Source organism: Dasypus novemcinctus, chromosome 8, assembly GCF_030445035.2.
Source record: "Dasypus novemcinctus isolate mDasNov1 chromosome 8, mDasNov1.1.hap2, whole genome shotgun sequence".
Lineage (NCBI taxonomy): Eukaryota > Metazoa > Chordata > Mammalia > Cingulata > Dasypodidae > Dasypus > Dasypus novemcinctus.
Genome location: NC_080680.1, coordinates 20,750,732 through 20,768,120, shown reverse-complemented (window position 1 = coordinate 20,768,120; position 17,389 = coordinate 20,750,732). Strand labels below are relative to the sequence as shown.

At 43.9% G+C, this 17,389-nt stretch overlaps 1 protein-coding gene across 2 annotated transcripts in view; it reads right to left on the bottom strand.

Annotated features, from left to right (window-relative positions):
• Positions 1-165: 165 nt before the first annotated feature.
• FBP2 (fructose-bisphosphatase 2) overlaps positions 166-17,389 on the bottom strand; it is a 72,436-nt gene continuing 55,212 nt past the window's right edge. The window contains exons 6-7 of one of the 2 annotated variants that reach the window (XM_004470931.5): positions 4,489-4,608; positions 166-582 (exon numbers count right to left, since the gene is read on the bottom strand). In XM_004470931.5, coding sequence (XP_004470988.1) covers positions 388-582; positions 4,489-4,608 — 315 coding nt within the window. In that variant the 3' untranslated portion in view covers positions 166-387. The remainder of the gene's footprint in view (positions 583-4,488; positions 4,609-17,389) is intronic. The other variant, XM_058301562.1, reaches the window with a different exon arrangement.

The window sequence follows — 17,389 nt, the reverse complement described above, 5'->3', positions numbered from 1 at the left end:
TTACAACAGTGTAAGACCCTGTGCTCAAATCTGAAGGCAACCAAGATAAATTCTTAGCTGATCGACATACTTTTTGCCCATGAGTGGACAGCTGGCGATTACTTAGGTTGACAGTCTTAGAATTAACCCGTTTGCCACTGTTGATGACAGAAAACAAATCAGTCATTCTTTTCACACGTGGGTGTTTATTTTCAGCCCTTTACATTGACCACAAAACTACGGCTGGCGTCTGGAGCCATCATTAGCAGTTTGTTGTTGCTCTTCTCGGGGTGATTATGTGGCTGTGCCTTTTGCTCTCTCATCACCACCGTCTCCATTCATCATTCCTTCGGGGTCCATGGTACACGGTACAACACAAAGAGAAGAGGGCTGGCGGGGTCCAGCACACTAACTGCCTGCCTGGTGTTTCCGTACACAGGTGAGATATTCCTGCACGTCCTCCGGGGACCCCAGGATGAGGGGGACTCGTTGGTGAATGGCCTCAGGCTGCACATCCAGGACGGGCTGCGTGCCCGTGGTCGCCAAGCCCCCTGCCTGCTCGATGATGTAGGCCACGGGATTGCACTCGTACAGGAGCCGGAGCTGCGGAGAAACAGAGCCATAAGCACAAGCTTTGCAAGGGACCGGCAGTCCCGAGCCATGCCCCTAAAGGGATTTGGACTGCTGAACTCCTGTGTGTCTCATTCACACGTGAGGGCTGGTGCCCCTCCTGAGAGTGGGACGCTAGAGCCCGAGACCAGACTGGCTATGTGCATTGGCTGACGCTCGTTGCATCGGCTGACACTCATTGTCTCTGCCTCGGCGTCCCCTCTGGCCAGGTGGCTGAGACATGCGTTTACCTGTCTTGTGCCCCTTGTGCCTACGAGAGACCTCCCTCTTGACTTAGCAGTAGGAGATGCGGGCACCCATTTCTTGTTGGTTCAGCTATAAGGCGAGCAGATTCTGCAGGCCTAGTTAGTTCGGAGCCTTGATATGTGAGGTCCCGTGGCTGGTAAGGAATCTTTAGGGTGGGATTCTAAGGTCACCCTCAGAGTGCTGCGAGGCCCCTCTGGGGATAACCGCAGAGGCTGGGATTGGGCTCAGTAGTTTATTGGTGTTTAAACAGCCCTTTCTTGTGTGTGTGTGTTTTTTCTTTTTTTTTTTAGGAGGTACTGGGGAATGAACCTAGGACCTCATACATGGGAAGCAGGTGCTCAATCACTGAGCTACTTCCACTTCCCAAAGAGAGTTGTTTTCATTTGTTTGTATTTGGGAAGTACTGGGGATCAAACCCAGGACCTCATACATAAGAAGCAGGTGCTCAACCACTTGAGCAACATCCACTCCCCAAGATGGCCCTTTCTTCTGAGCCCTGAAATGCAGTTAGCTCCCCCATTGCTGGACACTCCCATAGCACCAGAGCGTCTGCCTTTTCTAACAGTCAGCACACCTGACTTCCTCCCTAGACAAAAGGTTCCTTGAAGCAGGGACTTGTCTGTCTTGGTTGGTCTCTGTACTATCTCCGTGGCGGCCTTCCACAGTGCCAGATGCAAAGGGGTGTCCAAAGAGGCCACTGCATGCCCAGCTGAGGCAGAAGGGAAGCTTATCATCAGCCTGCACCCAACCTCCTAAGCTCTGCATGAGCAGCTAGGCTGAGCCCATTCACGGGAAGAAATGCCTTTCCATTTCATCCAAAGGCAGCGTAAGGGCCAGCAGGTGCCCTGTGGCCTGTGAGTACAACGGTGCACTGAACCGGGTTCGACTGAATGTCCTTTTGGTTCTGGTTCGTGATTACCTCGTGACTTGGCCCCTTCCCCCCCCACCCATCACATTAGACTCAGGGTCAAGTTCCAGCTAGATGTTCTGCCACTATGCCTCTGTCTGGTATCATAATAGCTCCTTTTTTCCTCTCCCCATTGGTGCAATATTTGTAAAAATACGTTTGACTTTGCTCTCTGCAGCCTTGTCGATTCCATCCTTTTCTTTAAACGCAAGTTAAATGTACTTTTGACCTATTTTGAGAAAGAGTCATGTCTTGGGCTGATTTTATTATTAGTATTTCAAGGAGAGGAACAAAATCACTTTGATCTAGGTTACAGACCCAGGAAACAGAAGAGAGTAGGTTAAGAGGTCTAGGGGGCATGTGGGTTTAATCCTGACATTTTGCTAGAACACTACAAAACGCCCGGCACCTCTGGCTCTTACAGAGGGCAGCCTGGCAGGGTGCAGGGGAGCCCCCTGGCACGTGGGCGCCTCTGGGTCGGCTGATTTTCCCCTGTGGAGGCCACACGATCCTGGACAGGTGGCCGAGCTTGAGGGCTTGGCTTATTCCTCCCGTGTCCTTACCCTGCGGATTGGAAGGATTTGGGGGTATCAAACACGAAAGCCTCATATTGAAGCCGATCAGCCTTTGCTTTACCATGCTGAGTCAGGGCCTCTCTTTTTTTAAAGCGCAGCTTTCAGGGGAAGTGCATACAGCTCCCCCCGGAGTCGCTGACTGTTTGCTCTGACTGTAGAAAGCCCCGTTTTAGTAAACTCATCTTAAAACCATAGTGCTCAGGTCTCCGTGGGGCCTCGGCCTACAGGTCATGTGATCTGTTTTGTTCTGCAACAAAAACCATACTACTGTGACACAGCCACTTTGGAAGAAAGTGGGGCAGTTACTTAGAAAGCTAGACATAAGCCCACCATACAAACCAAACATTGGGCTGAAAACTTGTGTGCACACAAAAACCTGCACAGGAGTGTTTATAGCAGCTTTTTAAAAATCTGGACGCCACTAAGATATCCTTCAATGGGCAAATAGATAGACTATGGTACATCCATACCATTGCTTTTTATTCAGCGATAAAAAGAAATAGGAGCTATCAATCCATGAAAAGACATGCAGAGAATTTAAATATACATTGCTATGTGGGAGAGCCAGTGTGAAAAAGCTACCTATTGTATGATTCCAACTATATGATGTTCGGGAAAAGGCAAAACTATAGAGACAGTAAAAAGATCAGTGGTTACCAGAGGTTTGGTGGGGAGAGGTGGGAGGGATGAACAGGTGAGCACAGGGCATTTTTGTGACATATGCATTTACCAAAACTCAAAGAACTGCACAACACAAAGAGCGAATCCTAAGGCAAACTATGGACTTCAGTTAATAACAATATTTCAATATTGGTTCATCAATTGTAATACTTGTACTATACCCATGAAAGACATTCTAGGAGAAATTGTGGTGTGTTGGGAGATCATGTGGAAATTCTTCACACTTTCTGCAAAATTTCTCTGCAAACCTAAAACTGCTCTAAAAAATAAAGTCTATTTACCAAAAGATGACACTGCTGTATAGAGACTAGTATACACAGAAGCATCCGCACACACACGCACTCCGCAAAAAGCTGCCATCACAAGCGCACAGAGCTCAGACAGGGAGCTCGGGAACTGATGGTACTTTCAAAACGCTTGGTGGCTACAGTCTGTGAACACAGATTTATATATGGAATTACATGCGTGTATAGGAAATGTTTATGTAATTATCTGTGGATATTTTCTGGCTCATTTATGATCATTTAACTGAATAGGTGGCACAAGTGGTTTCACTTAAGAATTTCCACATCTTCTATTCGAGTTCACTTAATAAATCATAGTACTTTCCTTCCCTTCAGTACCTCTTGTGCAGACTTTTCTGTGATAATTAGTTCAACAAGTTCATGTCCATGAGCTAAACACTCATACAGAGAAAAGTGCCTGATACACCACCTTATGTATGAAAATCTGCTCTCTGGTTTCATGTGCTATGTTAGATTTCTTCTTGTGGCTTTGAGACTGTCTGTTATAATCATTCTAAATACAATGTCTACACTAAGAGACAAATGTGTGTCAAAGAAAACGGTGGATCTCGGTTTTGATTTGGCTACTCCATGGAAGGCTCTATTCAGTACAGATAGATTTGGACCATAAGATTTCCAGTTGATAATACAAGTATTTGCATAAAGTTGCCATCAGATCTTCCAGGAACTAACCACCTTTCTAGAAATACTGAATGAGCAGGAGATCTTATTCTGGAGTTTGTGGATTCTCTAGGGGATCCTTGGGTAAACATTGGAGCATCTGTGGAACCCCTGAAAATGAATGTGACATGTATGTTTATGCACGTTTTGGATAAGAAGTGGGTCTGCAAGCTGTGTTAGAGCTTCACAGGGTCAATGACTCTGAACCAGATGCTGCTAAAGCTAAAAATTAGACACAGCCTGTAGGAAGCAGGAGATGAACACAGCTGACTCATGCTGAGTGATGGGCTGGAGAATAGAGGAAGTGAAGGCAAGTGAAAATCACCAGGGACAATCCCCAGCCTTCTCCTCCAAGCCTTCAACCACAGCCTCAAAATGCACAATGGGACAGATATCTAGTTTCTCTTCCCCTGCCCCCTCGCAGACAGATATGCCAAGGAGCAGGGCCGTGGCCAAAAGGCAGGGGTGTGGGGAAAAGGCGCGCTGACGGGCAGTGGAGAACTACCTTGCCCTTGGGACTCTTCTTGTTGGCTGGGTACAGGAAGATCCCTCCGTAGACCAGGGTGCGGTGCACGTCGGCCACCATGGAGCCCACGTACCTGGCCCCGTAGGGGGCACTGCCGTCCTAGGAGACACAAGGAAGAGACACGGTCCAGGGGTTAGGCCACTCGCCAGCCCCAGCTCCTGGGTCACAAAGTAGGTGGCGCAGCCTGCCCTCCATCCACTAGTTTAGGAACGGACAGCATTACGTAATCGGGCATTTCCTTCATTACCTCCAAACCTCAACCAGCGGCCAAATGCATTAAATGGGGGAACTACTTAAAGTAAGGAACAGTAGCTTTATAGCAGTCTTTTTTTTTTGTAAACAAATCAACTTTACTGGTACATATTAATAAAGTATACAATTCATCCAAAGTGTACAATCAAAGGTATTTAGGATAATTACATAGTTGTCTTATAGTGATCTTAAAGAATAGCTAACAAAAATTTAAAAATTGGAATATAAACGTTGTATTTTTTTGCAATTATCCTGTACATTTGAAACTATTTCAAAATTAAAAATTTGAAACTATTTCAAAATTAAAAATTTGTTTAAAATATATATATATATATATAGGGAGCAGATGTAGCTCAAGTGGTTTGCACCTGCTTCCCATGCTTCCTGGGTTCAATCTCCAGTTCCTTCTGGAAAAACAATTAAACAAGTAAACAAACAAATGCTTTGCACCTCCTAAAAATAACAAAAAAACAAAAAACAAAAAAATATATATATACACAAACAACAATGTATGGCAGCTCCTTGAAACTCCATCTATTCATACCATGGTTCATAGCATTTTCTAGCTTTCTGAGAACCAGACTTCCTTGAGAAATAAATTCTACACTCACAGCAAGCAGTGTTCATCTACTGGCAGAAATGTAAATGACTTTATTATTTTAATTTTTATTATTTTAAGATATATTTTATTTCTCTCCCTTTCCCCCTACCCCCACCAGTTGTCTGCTCTCTGTGTCCATTCACTGTGTGTTCTTCCGTGTTTGCTTGTATTCTTGTCAGTGGCGCTGGGAAACTGCATCTCTTTTTTGTTACGTCATCTTGTTGCATCAGCTCTCTGTGTGTGCGGCGTCACTCCTGGTCTGACTGTGCTTTTTTTGCACAGGGCAGCTCTCCTTGTGGGGCACACTCCTTGTGCGTGGGGCTCCCCTACCAGGCGACACCCCTGTGTGGCACAGCACTCCTTACGTGCATCAGCACTGGGTGTGGGCCAGCTCACCACATGGGTCAGGAGGCCCTGGATTTGAACTCTGGACCTCCCATGTGGTAGGTGGATGCTCTATCAGGTGAGCCAAATCTGCTTCCCTGTAAATGACTTTAGAAATCATTAAAAGAGATAGGACAACTTATTTTTTTACCTCATTTCCATTAGTCATGCAATGGGAAAAAAAATTTCTTCAGAAAGAAATATGCCAAAAAGTATGATTTTCCTCAAAGTAGGACATGGCAGGTAATGCACAACTAAATGACTGAATTGCTCCTTTAGGCAGGTTGTTTTTCCCCCCATTCAGTGACCCATCTGCAACTTTTTGTCTAATCTAATAATTCTAATTTCTTTGTCTTATTAAATAAAGTGCAACTAAACACAGCAAATTCTTCAGGACAGCCATCCAGTGTTTTGTCTCTGGACAAAGCTAGAGATTAGCTCAGCATGGTATAAACAATGAATAATGACAAGCTAAGACAAGCTTCCAAATAAGTACTTGGTTTGGCAAAACAAACAGGCAAACAAAGAAAAAAACGGTACAGACTTTAAAAACTTGAACCAGAGCTAGAATGATTAATGGAACAAGAGTTAACTAAATGCAAATAAGATCAAAGGTTGCAAACTGTTGTTCTCTGGAGTGTTTTGCTTAGAAATCATGTATTTTTGTTTTTAATTAGTTACCAATATTTTTAAACTGGGCAATTTCTCATGAACATCCAGCTTTAAAAGACAGGCAACCCTGAGTTTATGTGTACACAGAAAGTTCTCTCCACTAGACTTCATTAGAAGTGTAGCAGCTTCAAATTCCGACCATTATTATATCAACCAAGTAGATGGAATGCAAAACCTGCCAAGTACTTTCTTTTTTATATATACATTAATTTTTATTTTTGCAGATACTGTTTGACTACCACTCAGATCCCTAACTATTTTTATTGACTTCATTTTTTTGCATTAAAAAGACAGCACTTTTAGAGTACGGTTGGAAATGCATTTCAACTCTCAAAAATTTAACAAAAGAAATCTTTTGGAGACAAGTTATAGAACATCAACTAAAACTGACTTAGGAGCCTGTATCAGGAGTTACCAGAGTACTTCATGTAGCCGCTCTTTGGCAGCAGGGCCTGAGCTTTTATACAGCTCGATCCCAGAAATCCCATCCCACAGCTGACATCATCAGGGAATTCTCATCTCGTTCCTTAGTTCCAGTTCAAAAACCCCTGAGAACAAATTCTGATCTGCCTGCCTTGACTGGCATGATTTTATCCAGGGAGGTGGGGTCACCTGAATGGCACAGTTGGAATCCAGGGAGAGGTAATTCTCTAAAACATGGGGATTCTGTACAGGCAACGGACAGACACAGCAAGAATAATCGAGTAAAACAGCCAGACATTCTGAAGTTGGAGTAATACCAGAAAGTTAAGCTGGCATCATAGAATGCTGGAAATTGGCATTAAGGGTCCTTCAATACATTTTTTTTTTTTACATTTATTTCCCCGGCAAAGCAATGAAAATAAAAACTTGATTACACACCATTTTCTCTCTTCCCTTTCTTACATGCTTTCCACCACTTCCCTAGAGCATCTAAATTTCCCACATGCAGAGCATCATAATGTTACTGTCAGACTTGTCTATATTATTTTCAGACTTCAGATCTTCAGATGTGCGTTTCCTTATTCAGGGTTCATTGCATTATCTTGCAGGCTTTGAGATTCTGTTGCAACTTCCAGTTTATGGGGGATGGGTAGCTCAGTGGTTTGAACACCTGCTTCCCATATATGAGGTTCTGGGTTCAGTCCCTGGTACCTCCTTACAAAAAAAAAAAAATTAAAATTCCAGTTCTTATTCCTTATTCACTGTTTGCATTTTCCTGTTTATATCGTTCTGGCCACCTGGCGGTTTTGGAAAAGCATTTTCCTCGGTCCCACGCGAGCCGGCCCGCTCCTTCTGCACCGCCGCCACCTCAGGACCCTGCTGGGGGCGCCGCGGGGGAAGTCGTGCCCCAGCTGCGGCCCATGTCCTCCAGCAGCCGGCTGGTGGGGGTCCCCCAGGGAAGCCGTCCGCGGGACGCGAGGCTGGGGGCCAAAGCCCAGCTGAGCTGGGGGGAGGGCGGGAAGAGCCTTTCTCCCAGAGGCCCCGCGAAGACTTCTGTTCTACTTCCTTAGGTAACGGCATCAGTTGTGCTACTTGGAAATCTTGTGTAAACTCAATTCAGTAAATAACTCTCCAGCACCAACTCTTGTGCCTTGCATCAGACTGGCCTGGGAATGCCAAGCTCAGTAAGATGGTCTCTGCCCAAGGAAGTCACTTCTAATGGAGGAGACCGCATATAAGCCTTTCAATGAGGCAGGTGCCATAGAAGAGGCAGGTGCCAGGTATCGTGGGGAAGGAGGAAGGCAGGGAAGGCTTCCTGGAGGAGGTGATACTTGCATTGGGAGGAGTTCACCAGGCAAACATCAGCAAGGGAAAAATACTTTTGGCAGAAAAGCAAGCACAAAGGACCGGCGATATGGCAAAGTCTGGCACATTAGCAAGCACTGTGACTGTCTGAAGAATAGGGTAGGGTGACAAAAGAGACAAAATGGGGGGCACAGGACCAGGTCCTGGAGTGGGGGGGGCTTGCCAGGTTGGGTTGGGGAGTTTGGCCTTTATCCTACCTCAGCTGGGATCTAGAAAGACCCCTCTGGTGGCCGTAGGGAGGCTGGAAGGAAGGAGGCATTCGCCGCACTTCCTGCCTTGTCCCACGGGATGTGGTGGAGCCACAAGGCAGTGCCTTCCTCGTCTGTGCGACGCACGAAGTAGGCGCTGGAAAATGAAGTACCAAATTGCATTCACATGAGATTTCTGGAGAACCCTATTCAAGTTGTTATCTTAAAAAAAGTACATGGGGAAAAATTACATGGGAAATTTTGCATTCCTCATATTTTATTTATATAAGGGTATTAAGGGTGTAAAAACCAAAAAACAAAAACAACCCTTAAGATGTCAGTTAAGAAATCTCTCCATAGGTAAGAGACTGGAGGACGTAATTTGACGCAGTGTTGAGAAATAAAGCATAACGTTGCAGAAAACTATCTAATGAACCACTCCTGCCCCGCCCCCACCATTTCTGTAAATCAGCCCATGAGAACATGGCCTTGCAGGAGACTTTCTATCAAACCACTCCTGCCCCCTGATTCTGTAATCTAGTGAACCACTCCTGCCCCCTGATTCTGTAATCTAGTGAACCACTCCTGCCCCCCACTTCTGTAAATCAGCCGGCAAGAGCATGACCTTGTGCCTTCTACTTCCATAAAGCTGCCTGCAAAATTTCGCCTAGCAACGTGTTAGCCAATGAGCGAGAGCCATGCTAGTCCTGCATAAAATCCTATATACACCTATGAAAACTGAAAAACGGGGCTCAGAGTTTGGAGACTGACTCTCCTCCCGGCCCACACGTAATAAATCTGTTCTCCCGCCTCTCTGAGTGCCGTCTGGGTTTTCCGCCACTCAGAATTCCTGGCTTCGCTGCAACAGCAGGAGGGATGAAGAAAATGGACTCTCTTCAGAGATACTGAGAAAGAATTGATAACACTGAGTGAACGATGAGATGTGGGCACGAGAAAGAGGTGGTCCTCACGGCTCACCCCCAGAATTCTGTTGGGAATGAGTAGGATGGAGAGGAAGTAAATATCAGGAAAAGAAAAACAAAGAGGAGCAGCCTTGGGGGTGGGGGGCATGGATTTAGCAGGGGGTGGGGGGTTGTAAGGCTAGAGGAGGAGGACACGTGCACTTCTGGGCGTCTGAGGACCAAAGAGAGCTAAAGCTCAGGAGGAGGTCAGAGGACAGGGGTGACCAGAACAGAGCGGACTAAGCTCACCCTTGGGGACATTGAGCCGAAAGTCTGGCTTGGGACAGGGTCCGGGAGGGAGCCAACATTTATGGGGAGGGAGAGGCCCAGAAGTCAGCAAAAAAGCTAAGAGGGTGGTTGGTCAACAAGAGCAAAGGCCAAGGAAGAGAGTTTCAAGAAGGATGCAGTGAACTGTTTAACGCCCCTGCGAGGTCGGGTGAGAGAAAGTCGAAACATGAAACTTAGAAAGACCTGGGTAGCCTTGGCCAGGGCAGTGTCAGAGGATCATGCAGAAAAGATGCTGAGCAAAGAGGGTCAAACGGAATGAAAGGGAAGGAAAACTTCTATGAAAAAGGAAACAGCTTTTAGTTTCGGATTGTGAAAATAACATATGCTTGCTGTTACAAAATTCAAACCAACCACAAACTGTTCCAACAGTGCCTCTCTAGTAGATGTTTACTCTACACCACATAGGTAATTTTCAATTTTAAAGCATCCACATTAAAAAAAGTAAAAAAAAAAGAACCGGTGAAATTAGTTTTAATAATATTTTATTTAAAATAATATATTCAAAATAATTATCAGGTCAATGTGTTAACAACAAAACAAATTATGAATGAGAGAGCTTACCTTCTTTTTTCCTACTTAATCTTGGAAACCTGGTGTGTATTTTAGACTTAGAGCACATCTCTGTGTGAACCGGCCACATGTCAAGTGCTCCAGAGTCGCTTGTGGCTTCTGTCTATCGTATTAGACAGACCACATCCACGTGGAGACTATAAAAGAGCCCTGTAACTCCACCCCAGAGGGAATTCCTCATCTTCATTGGCCAGAGCTGCTGTGACAACAAGCACTGATTGTCTCACCGTCCTCAGCAAGGCCACACTTCATCCCCAGGTCCGATGCGTTCTGGAGAAGGTGCTCCACGTGGCGCACTCTCTCTCTGTGTGTCTGCTCTTCTGACATCTGGCTTCTACTGACAGCACCCAAATTTCCTCTCTTTATAAGGCCTCCAGTCACATTAAGGCCCACCCTGATTCAGTTCAGCCACAAAGACCCCATTCACCACTGAGTCCACACCTGAACCCATGACCGCGCCGTAAAGGTCTTGTTTACGAATGGGTTTCACCCCACAGGGAGGCAGCCGAAAGCTTGAATATGTCTCTATGGGGAGGCGAGCTAAGCCCCAACATCACCAAAAGTAACAGCCTTTTTTTAAAAGATGTATTTATTTATTTATTGTATTCCCCTCCTCCCCCCACCCTGATGTTTTTGCTGTCTGTAGCCATTCAATGTGTGATCTTCTGTACCTATTTCTCTTTTTGTCTTCTCATCTTTCTTGCCTAGGATTCCTCGGGATTTGATCCTAGGGACCTCTGATGTGGAGAGAGGTTCCCTGTTAGCTGCTCCACCTCAGTTCCTGGTTTCTGCTGTGCTTCACCTTGACTCTCCCTTTTGTCGCTCTTTTGTTGCGTCATCATCTTGCTGCATGACTCATTTGTGCGGGCACTGGCTCACCATGTGGGCACTGGCTTGCCATGCAGGCACACTTTCTCTTCTTTTTCACCAGAAGGCCCAAGGGATCTAACCTAGGACCCCCATAGGATAGACAAAAGCCCTATCACTGGAGCCACATCCGCTTCCCAACAGCCTTTTTAAAAAATAGTTCAACAAGTTACTGGGGAGTGAGTGTTTGAGCACCTGCTTCCCAGATACCAAGTCCTGGGTTCAATCTCCAGTATCTTACAAACACACACACACACACAAAACAAGTTACTAAAATTCATAATCTTCTGGGGAGCAGGTGTACTTTGGTAGTTGAGCACCTGCCTCCCACATACTAGGTCCTGAGTTCAATCCTTGGTACCTGTATTAGTCAGCCAAAGGGATGCTGATGAAAAATACCAGAAATTGGTTGGTTTCTATAAAGGGTATTTATTTGGGGTAGGAGCTTAAGGATACCAGGCCATAAAGTATAAGTTACTTCCCTCACCAAAGTCTATTTTCACGTGTTGGAGCAAGATGGCTGCCGATGTCTGTGAGGGGTCAGGCTTCCTGGGTTCCTCCCTTCCAGGTTCTTACTTCTCTCTGGGTTCAGGGTTCCTCTCTTCCTGGGGCTTGCTTCTCTTTCCTCTGTGTGCTTACTTCCTGGGGGTCCAGCTTAAGGCTTTAGCATCAAACTCTAGTATCAAAACTCCAATATCAAAAACTGTCAACTCTGTCTTTTCCCATGCCTTTTATCTGTGAGTCCCCACCCACCAAAGGATGGGGACTCAATGCCCTACTGGCACAAGAAGTTTACATAATTACTTAATCAAGTAAACCTATAAATCTGATATAATCTAATATGCCCAGAGGAAAGGATCAGTTTACAAATCGAGTATTTCTTTAGAATTCATCAGTAATATCAAACTGCTACACTCCACCCTCTGAATTCCCAAAAGACATTACAATATTAAAATAAGCCTTAAGGCAGTAATAATGCAAGTACTAAATCATATCACAATCAATTTAAAGAAATACAGTTTGTCTTGGGGCAAAGCCCCATCTGCTATAGACTTCTGAAACTTACAAAACAATTTATCTACTTCCAATACACAAATGGACAGACAAAGAATAAACATTTTCATTACAATAAGGAGAAATTAGGAGGGAAACATGAGTTATGATTTCTCTACCGTTCAGTAAACCTGCAGGGAATTCTCAGTTCGATTTCAAAGTCTGGGAGTCATTCTTACAGAAGATGGTTTCTTCTCCTTGGGTTCATATGGGGACCCATCCTTTCCACGGTCTTGCCCAAAGGCCATTTTCTTAATTCCACCCTCATCAAGCACCTGGGTGTCAACCAAGCTCCAGACCTCTCCCTCCAAGAGTGTTGGGGTGATTTGCACACCTCACTCAATCTTCGGGTTAGAGTCTTACCCCCCCCAGTAGAGTGATCTGAAGACAACATTCCCCTTAACCTTTGGCATACAAGCTCACCCCTCTCAGAGCAATGAGTTGACCACCTGGCCTTCCCTAACCTTTGGGGGACAGGTCCACCCCTCTCAGACTTGTGGAGTGCTGATCTTAACTGCCCTAATCCTTGGGGAATGTGCTCCACACTCTCTGTACCCTGGGGCAGCAAACTCTCCCAGAACATTGGGTGGGAACATCTACCCTCTTCAACTGCTGGTGCAAACTCATCCTCTCTGTACACATGGGTGGGATTCCTCTCTTGGCCCAAGGTGATATTTTAATTCCAGATCTCAGCTTCCATGGTTTTTTTCCTGAAGTCGTTTCCCCTTTAATCTCTCCTTTCCATGTTCCTTTTATTCCAGGCTGACAGTGATTTTGCTCAAACAGGTCTCTCAAAAACCTTGTTGGTTTAGCATGCAAGAACTGGGGGTCCAAGCCATCAGACAGTAAGACTTTCCACATGTCTTTCTGAGATAACTGCATCTTCAATCCTGATTTACAAGTTCCAAGTTTAGTTAGGTCCTCCAATGGGGCACTTTCATCTGGGAGCTTGATTTCCAGAGGCTTGGAATTTCCAGAATTTAATGTTTTCTTTGTGCCTGACAGTTCAGTCCTCAGTACATCTCTCTTGTCTAGCATTTTAGTATAAGCTGCAAGCAGAATCCAAGCTGCATTCTCTGGGTTTACTTTGGAAATTTTTTCAGCTAAATGCCCAGGCTCACCATTTTCAAATTCTGCCTTCCATAAAACACCAGGAGTTAATCTTGCTAAGCTCTGTGCACCTTTAAAACATGGATCACCTACCTCCAGTTTCTAATAATAGTTTCATCATTTATTTCTAAGGCATCATAAAAAGTCTTACTAGCATCCATATTGCTATTAACAGTTTCTTCAAAGCACGGTAATTCTTTCCTTCCAAGCATCTCACAATTCCTCCAAAAAATACCCCTTACACATTTATAAAACCTTTCCAGCATTTCAGTAATTGCAAAACCACTTCCCCACTCCTTGGTACCAAATTCTGTATTAGTCAGGGTTTTCTAGGGAAATAGAATCATCAAGAGATGTCTGTTGATAGTAAGAGATTTTATCAAAGTCTCTCACGTGACTGTGGGGATGCACAAGTCCAGGTTCCACAGGCAGGCTGCAAACCAGGGGCTCTGATAAAAGTCCAGCGAAGGTTCTTGAAGAGTTCTGGGAGATGCTGGCTGTCCAAAAATGAGCTGAGAAATTCTCCCTCAATGCTGGAATCACTTTCCCTTTTAAGGCATTCAACTGATTGGATAAAGCATCACTCATTGCTGATGGCAATCTCACTGATTGATGTAATTCTAATCAGCTATCTATGATTTACCACTGCAGTAAAGTCAATGGTGACTAAAGTCCATAAATGCCCTTGTATTACAGTTAGTCCAATGCTTGCTTCACCAAACAACAGGGCACAATTACCTGGCCAAGTTGACACATTAGCCTAACCATCACAGTATCTCAAAAAAAAAAAAAAAAACAAACACACAAAAAAACCCAGAAGAACACATAGTCTTCTGTATTGCTCACCTTATAATAAATATATATATATATATATATATATAGGTTTTTTAAAAACAGATACTGTAGAAACAGATACTGTAGAACAGATACTGTAGAAATATCAGAGCAAGATCCTGGCACTTAGGGCAACATAGGACTAGGCAGGCACTCACTAATCCTGATGACATGGTTAAAAGGCTAAGCAGCAATTTCGACAGTCTTGTAAAAGAGCTAAAAGTAGGTCAGACCACACTTTGGATTGATGCCCATAAGGCTGCACATTTCAGACTTGGGTCCATAAGGCTGCACCCAGAAGTAAACTAGCCTGCATACGGACTACAGCCTAACTATGAAACTGAGATTGAATTCAGGTGATCCAGATTGCAAGTGCCGTCAGATACCTGGAAGATGCAAACAAAATCCTCTCTGGAGAAAGAGAACATCATCCGAGGTTTCAAATTATTTATAAAAAAATTTTCCAAATACAATATAAAGCACATGTAGCAGTTTGATATAGTTATGAATTCCAAAAATAGATACTGGATTATGTTTGCAAACTGTTCTGTACCTGGGCATGATTAAATTATGATTAGGACTTTGATTAAGCCACATCAGTAGGGTATTGAGTCTCCACCCCTTGGTGGGTAGGGCCTCACAGATAAAAGGCATGGCAAAGGACAGAGTTGAAGGGTTCTTAATGTTGGAGTTTTGATGTTGGAGTCTGATGCTGAAGCCTTAAGTTAGAGCCCCAGGAAGTAAGCACACAGAGGAAAGAGAAGCAAGCCCCAGGAAGAGAGGAACCCTGAGCCCAGGAAGAAGCAAGCTCTGGGAAGAGAGGAACTCTGAACCCAGAGGGAAGCAAGACCCTGGAAGAGAGGAACCCAGGAAGCCTGACCCCTCACAGACGTCGGCAGCCATCTTGCTCCAACACCTGAAAATAGACTTCTGCGAGGGAAGTAACTTATGCTTTATGGCCTGGTATCCTTAAGCTCCTACCCCAAATAAATACCCTTTATAGAAACCAACCAATTTCTGGTATTTTGCATCAGCACCACTTTGGCTGACTAATACAAATCTAAAAATGAACAGACACCTCACCAAAGAAGATATGCAGATGGAAAATAAGTATATGAAAAGACGCTCAACATCATGTCATTTGGGAATTGCAAATTAAAATCCCACTATACACGTATTAGAATGGTGGTTAAAATCCAAACCACTGACAATATAAAATGCTGGTAATGCTGAGGAGCATTAGAAACTTATTCATTGTTGGTGGGAATGCAAAATGATACACTACTTTGGAAGACAGTTTGGCAATGCCTTACAAAGCTAAACATAGTCTTACCATATGATCCAGAAGTTGTGCTCCTAGGTATTTACCCAAATTGAGTTGAAAACTTATGCTCACACAAAGAAACTGCACAGAGATATTTACAGCAGCTTTATTCATAATTGTCAAAAACTGGAAGTAAAACTCAACAAGTAAAACCCAACAATAAGAAAACAAGCAACCCAATTAAAAGACAGGCAAAAGATGGGAGAGAAGCTAGTATGTTCCTAAGCTGAAAGGTATGGAAAGTAACAAGCAGAGAGTAAGAGGATGGAAATACAGGAGAAGAAAGGTGTGGCAAGGATGAGGAAGTGGAGCTGAGAGCCTGGGTAGGAGGACAAAAGTTGGACCTGAGAAGGTCTTTTAAAGAGGAAAGGAATGTCAATGTGTTTGCAGGTATGGGAAGGAAAGCTGATGGGATTTATTTTCTTTTTCAGTAAGAACCAAGGTCAAATGTGAGAAGGCTGAGAGGCTCTGAGAAACTAGAAAACATGATGACCCACATTTGCAGTGACCCTTTTACCTGGTTATATTAGACTGCCCCCCATGCATTGGAGTGGAGGGTCACCGAGGATTGACCAGGGGATGGGGAGATGTTGAAGGATAAGGAGTTAAGGCAGTATGGGTGCAACTGAAATAAAAGTTCATGTCTAGGTGCTCAGGTCTCATGACTAGGTGACCTCAGTGAGGTCAGAAGAGGAACAAAGGGCAGGGACCAGAGGACAGAGAAAAAGTGGAATGATCAAAGGACATGATGAGACCCAAATCAGGGTTAGAGGACATGGAAATAAAGTAATATCAAAAGGCTAGGAAGGATGAGAAGAACTATGGATGCTTTTATGTACATAGAAGTTTTAATTAACTTGACTGTAAAAGTGTGGAGATGGATAGAGTTGATAGTAACACATTATAGTGAATAACAACTGGTTTGTAAATGGGATTGTGACTGAAAAACATAGTCTGGGGAAGTAAATGTCAGTAGAAAGTAAGCTAAAGAATAATCTAGGGACTGAATAACACAGTGAACCCAGAGGCGGTTGAGAATTGTGGTTAAGGGTACAAATGCAAGAGAGTCCTTCTGTGAGCTAGGGCAGATGTACAGCACTATGGCAGAGTGATGGGAATATGGAGAAACATGGGAAAACTACAGTTGGTGTGACCTATAGACTGTGGTTAACAGCAATACTATAATATTCTTGCATTAATGCCAAGCTATACTGTCTTGATAATAGAGGTATATGGAAAAAGTGTGCCAAATGTATGCTATGGACCATGATTGTTGGTAATAGTCTGATGATATTGTCTAATAATCTGTAATAAATGTACCACCAGGGTGTGGAGTTGTATGGGAAATCTATACATCTGTATGATTGTTTTGCAAGTTCACAATATCTGTAACAAAAATACATTAAAAAAATAGTATGGGCTGGGAGAAAAATACACCAAATGTAAGATAAGGAATATAGTTGGTAGTAATATTTTGATGATGCTCTTGCATAGTTTGTAACAAATGTTTCACACCAATGCAAAGAGTTGGTGAAGGGGTGATGTATGAGACCCCTGTGATGTTATGTATGTTTATTTTGTAAGTTTGCAATCTTTACTACATATTTATTGTTTATGTGTGTTTATGTATGAATGATATATTTCAGTTAAAAAAAAAGGCTAGGAGGCTGTGTTTACAGAATGAAAGAGAAGTGTTCACAATTTCATAAGTGCAGCAAATCCATTAGTTGATAATACCAATGGTTTAGATGAATTGAAATGGAGATGAATATAACTGGAGTTAAAGAACCCGAAGAGGAGTAGCAAAGGGAGATGGGGTCAGAGCAGCTCAGGCAGGGTGCAGCTCTCTTACAAAATAGAGGAGAAGGCAGAGAAGTTGTCTGAGGGAGCTGCTCTGGAGACCTGCAGACCAGGAGCATGAAGTACACATCATCCAGAAGGGACTGGGGACAGAGAGACAAAGAGGCCAAAAGGAAAACCATGAGTT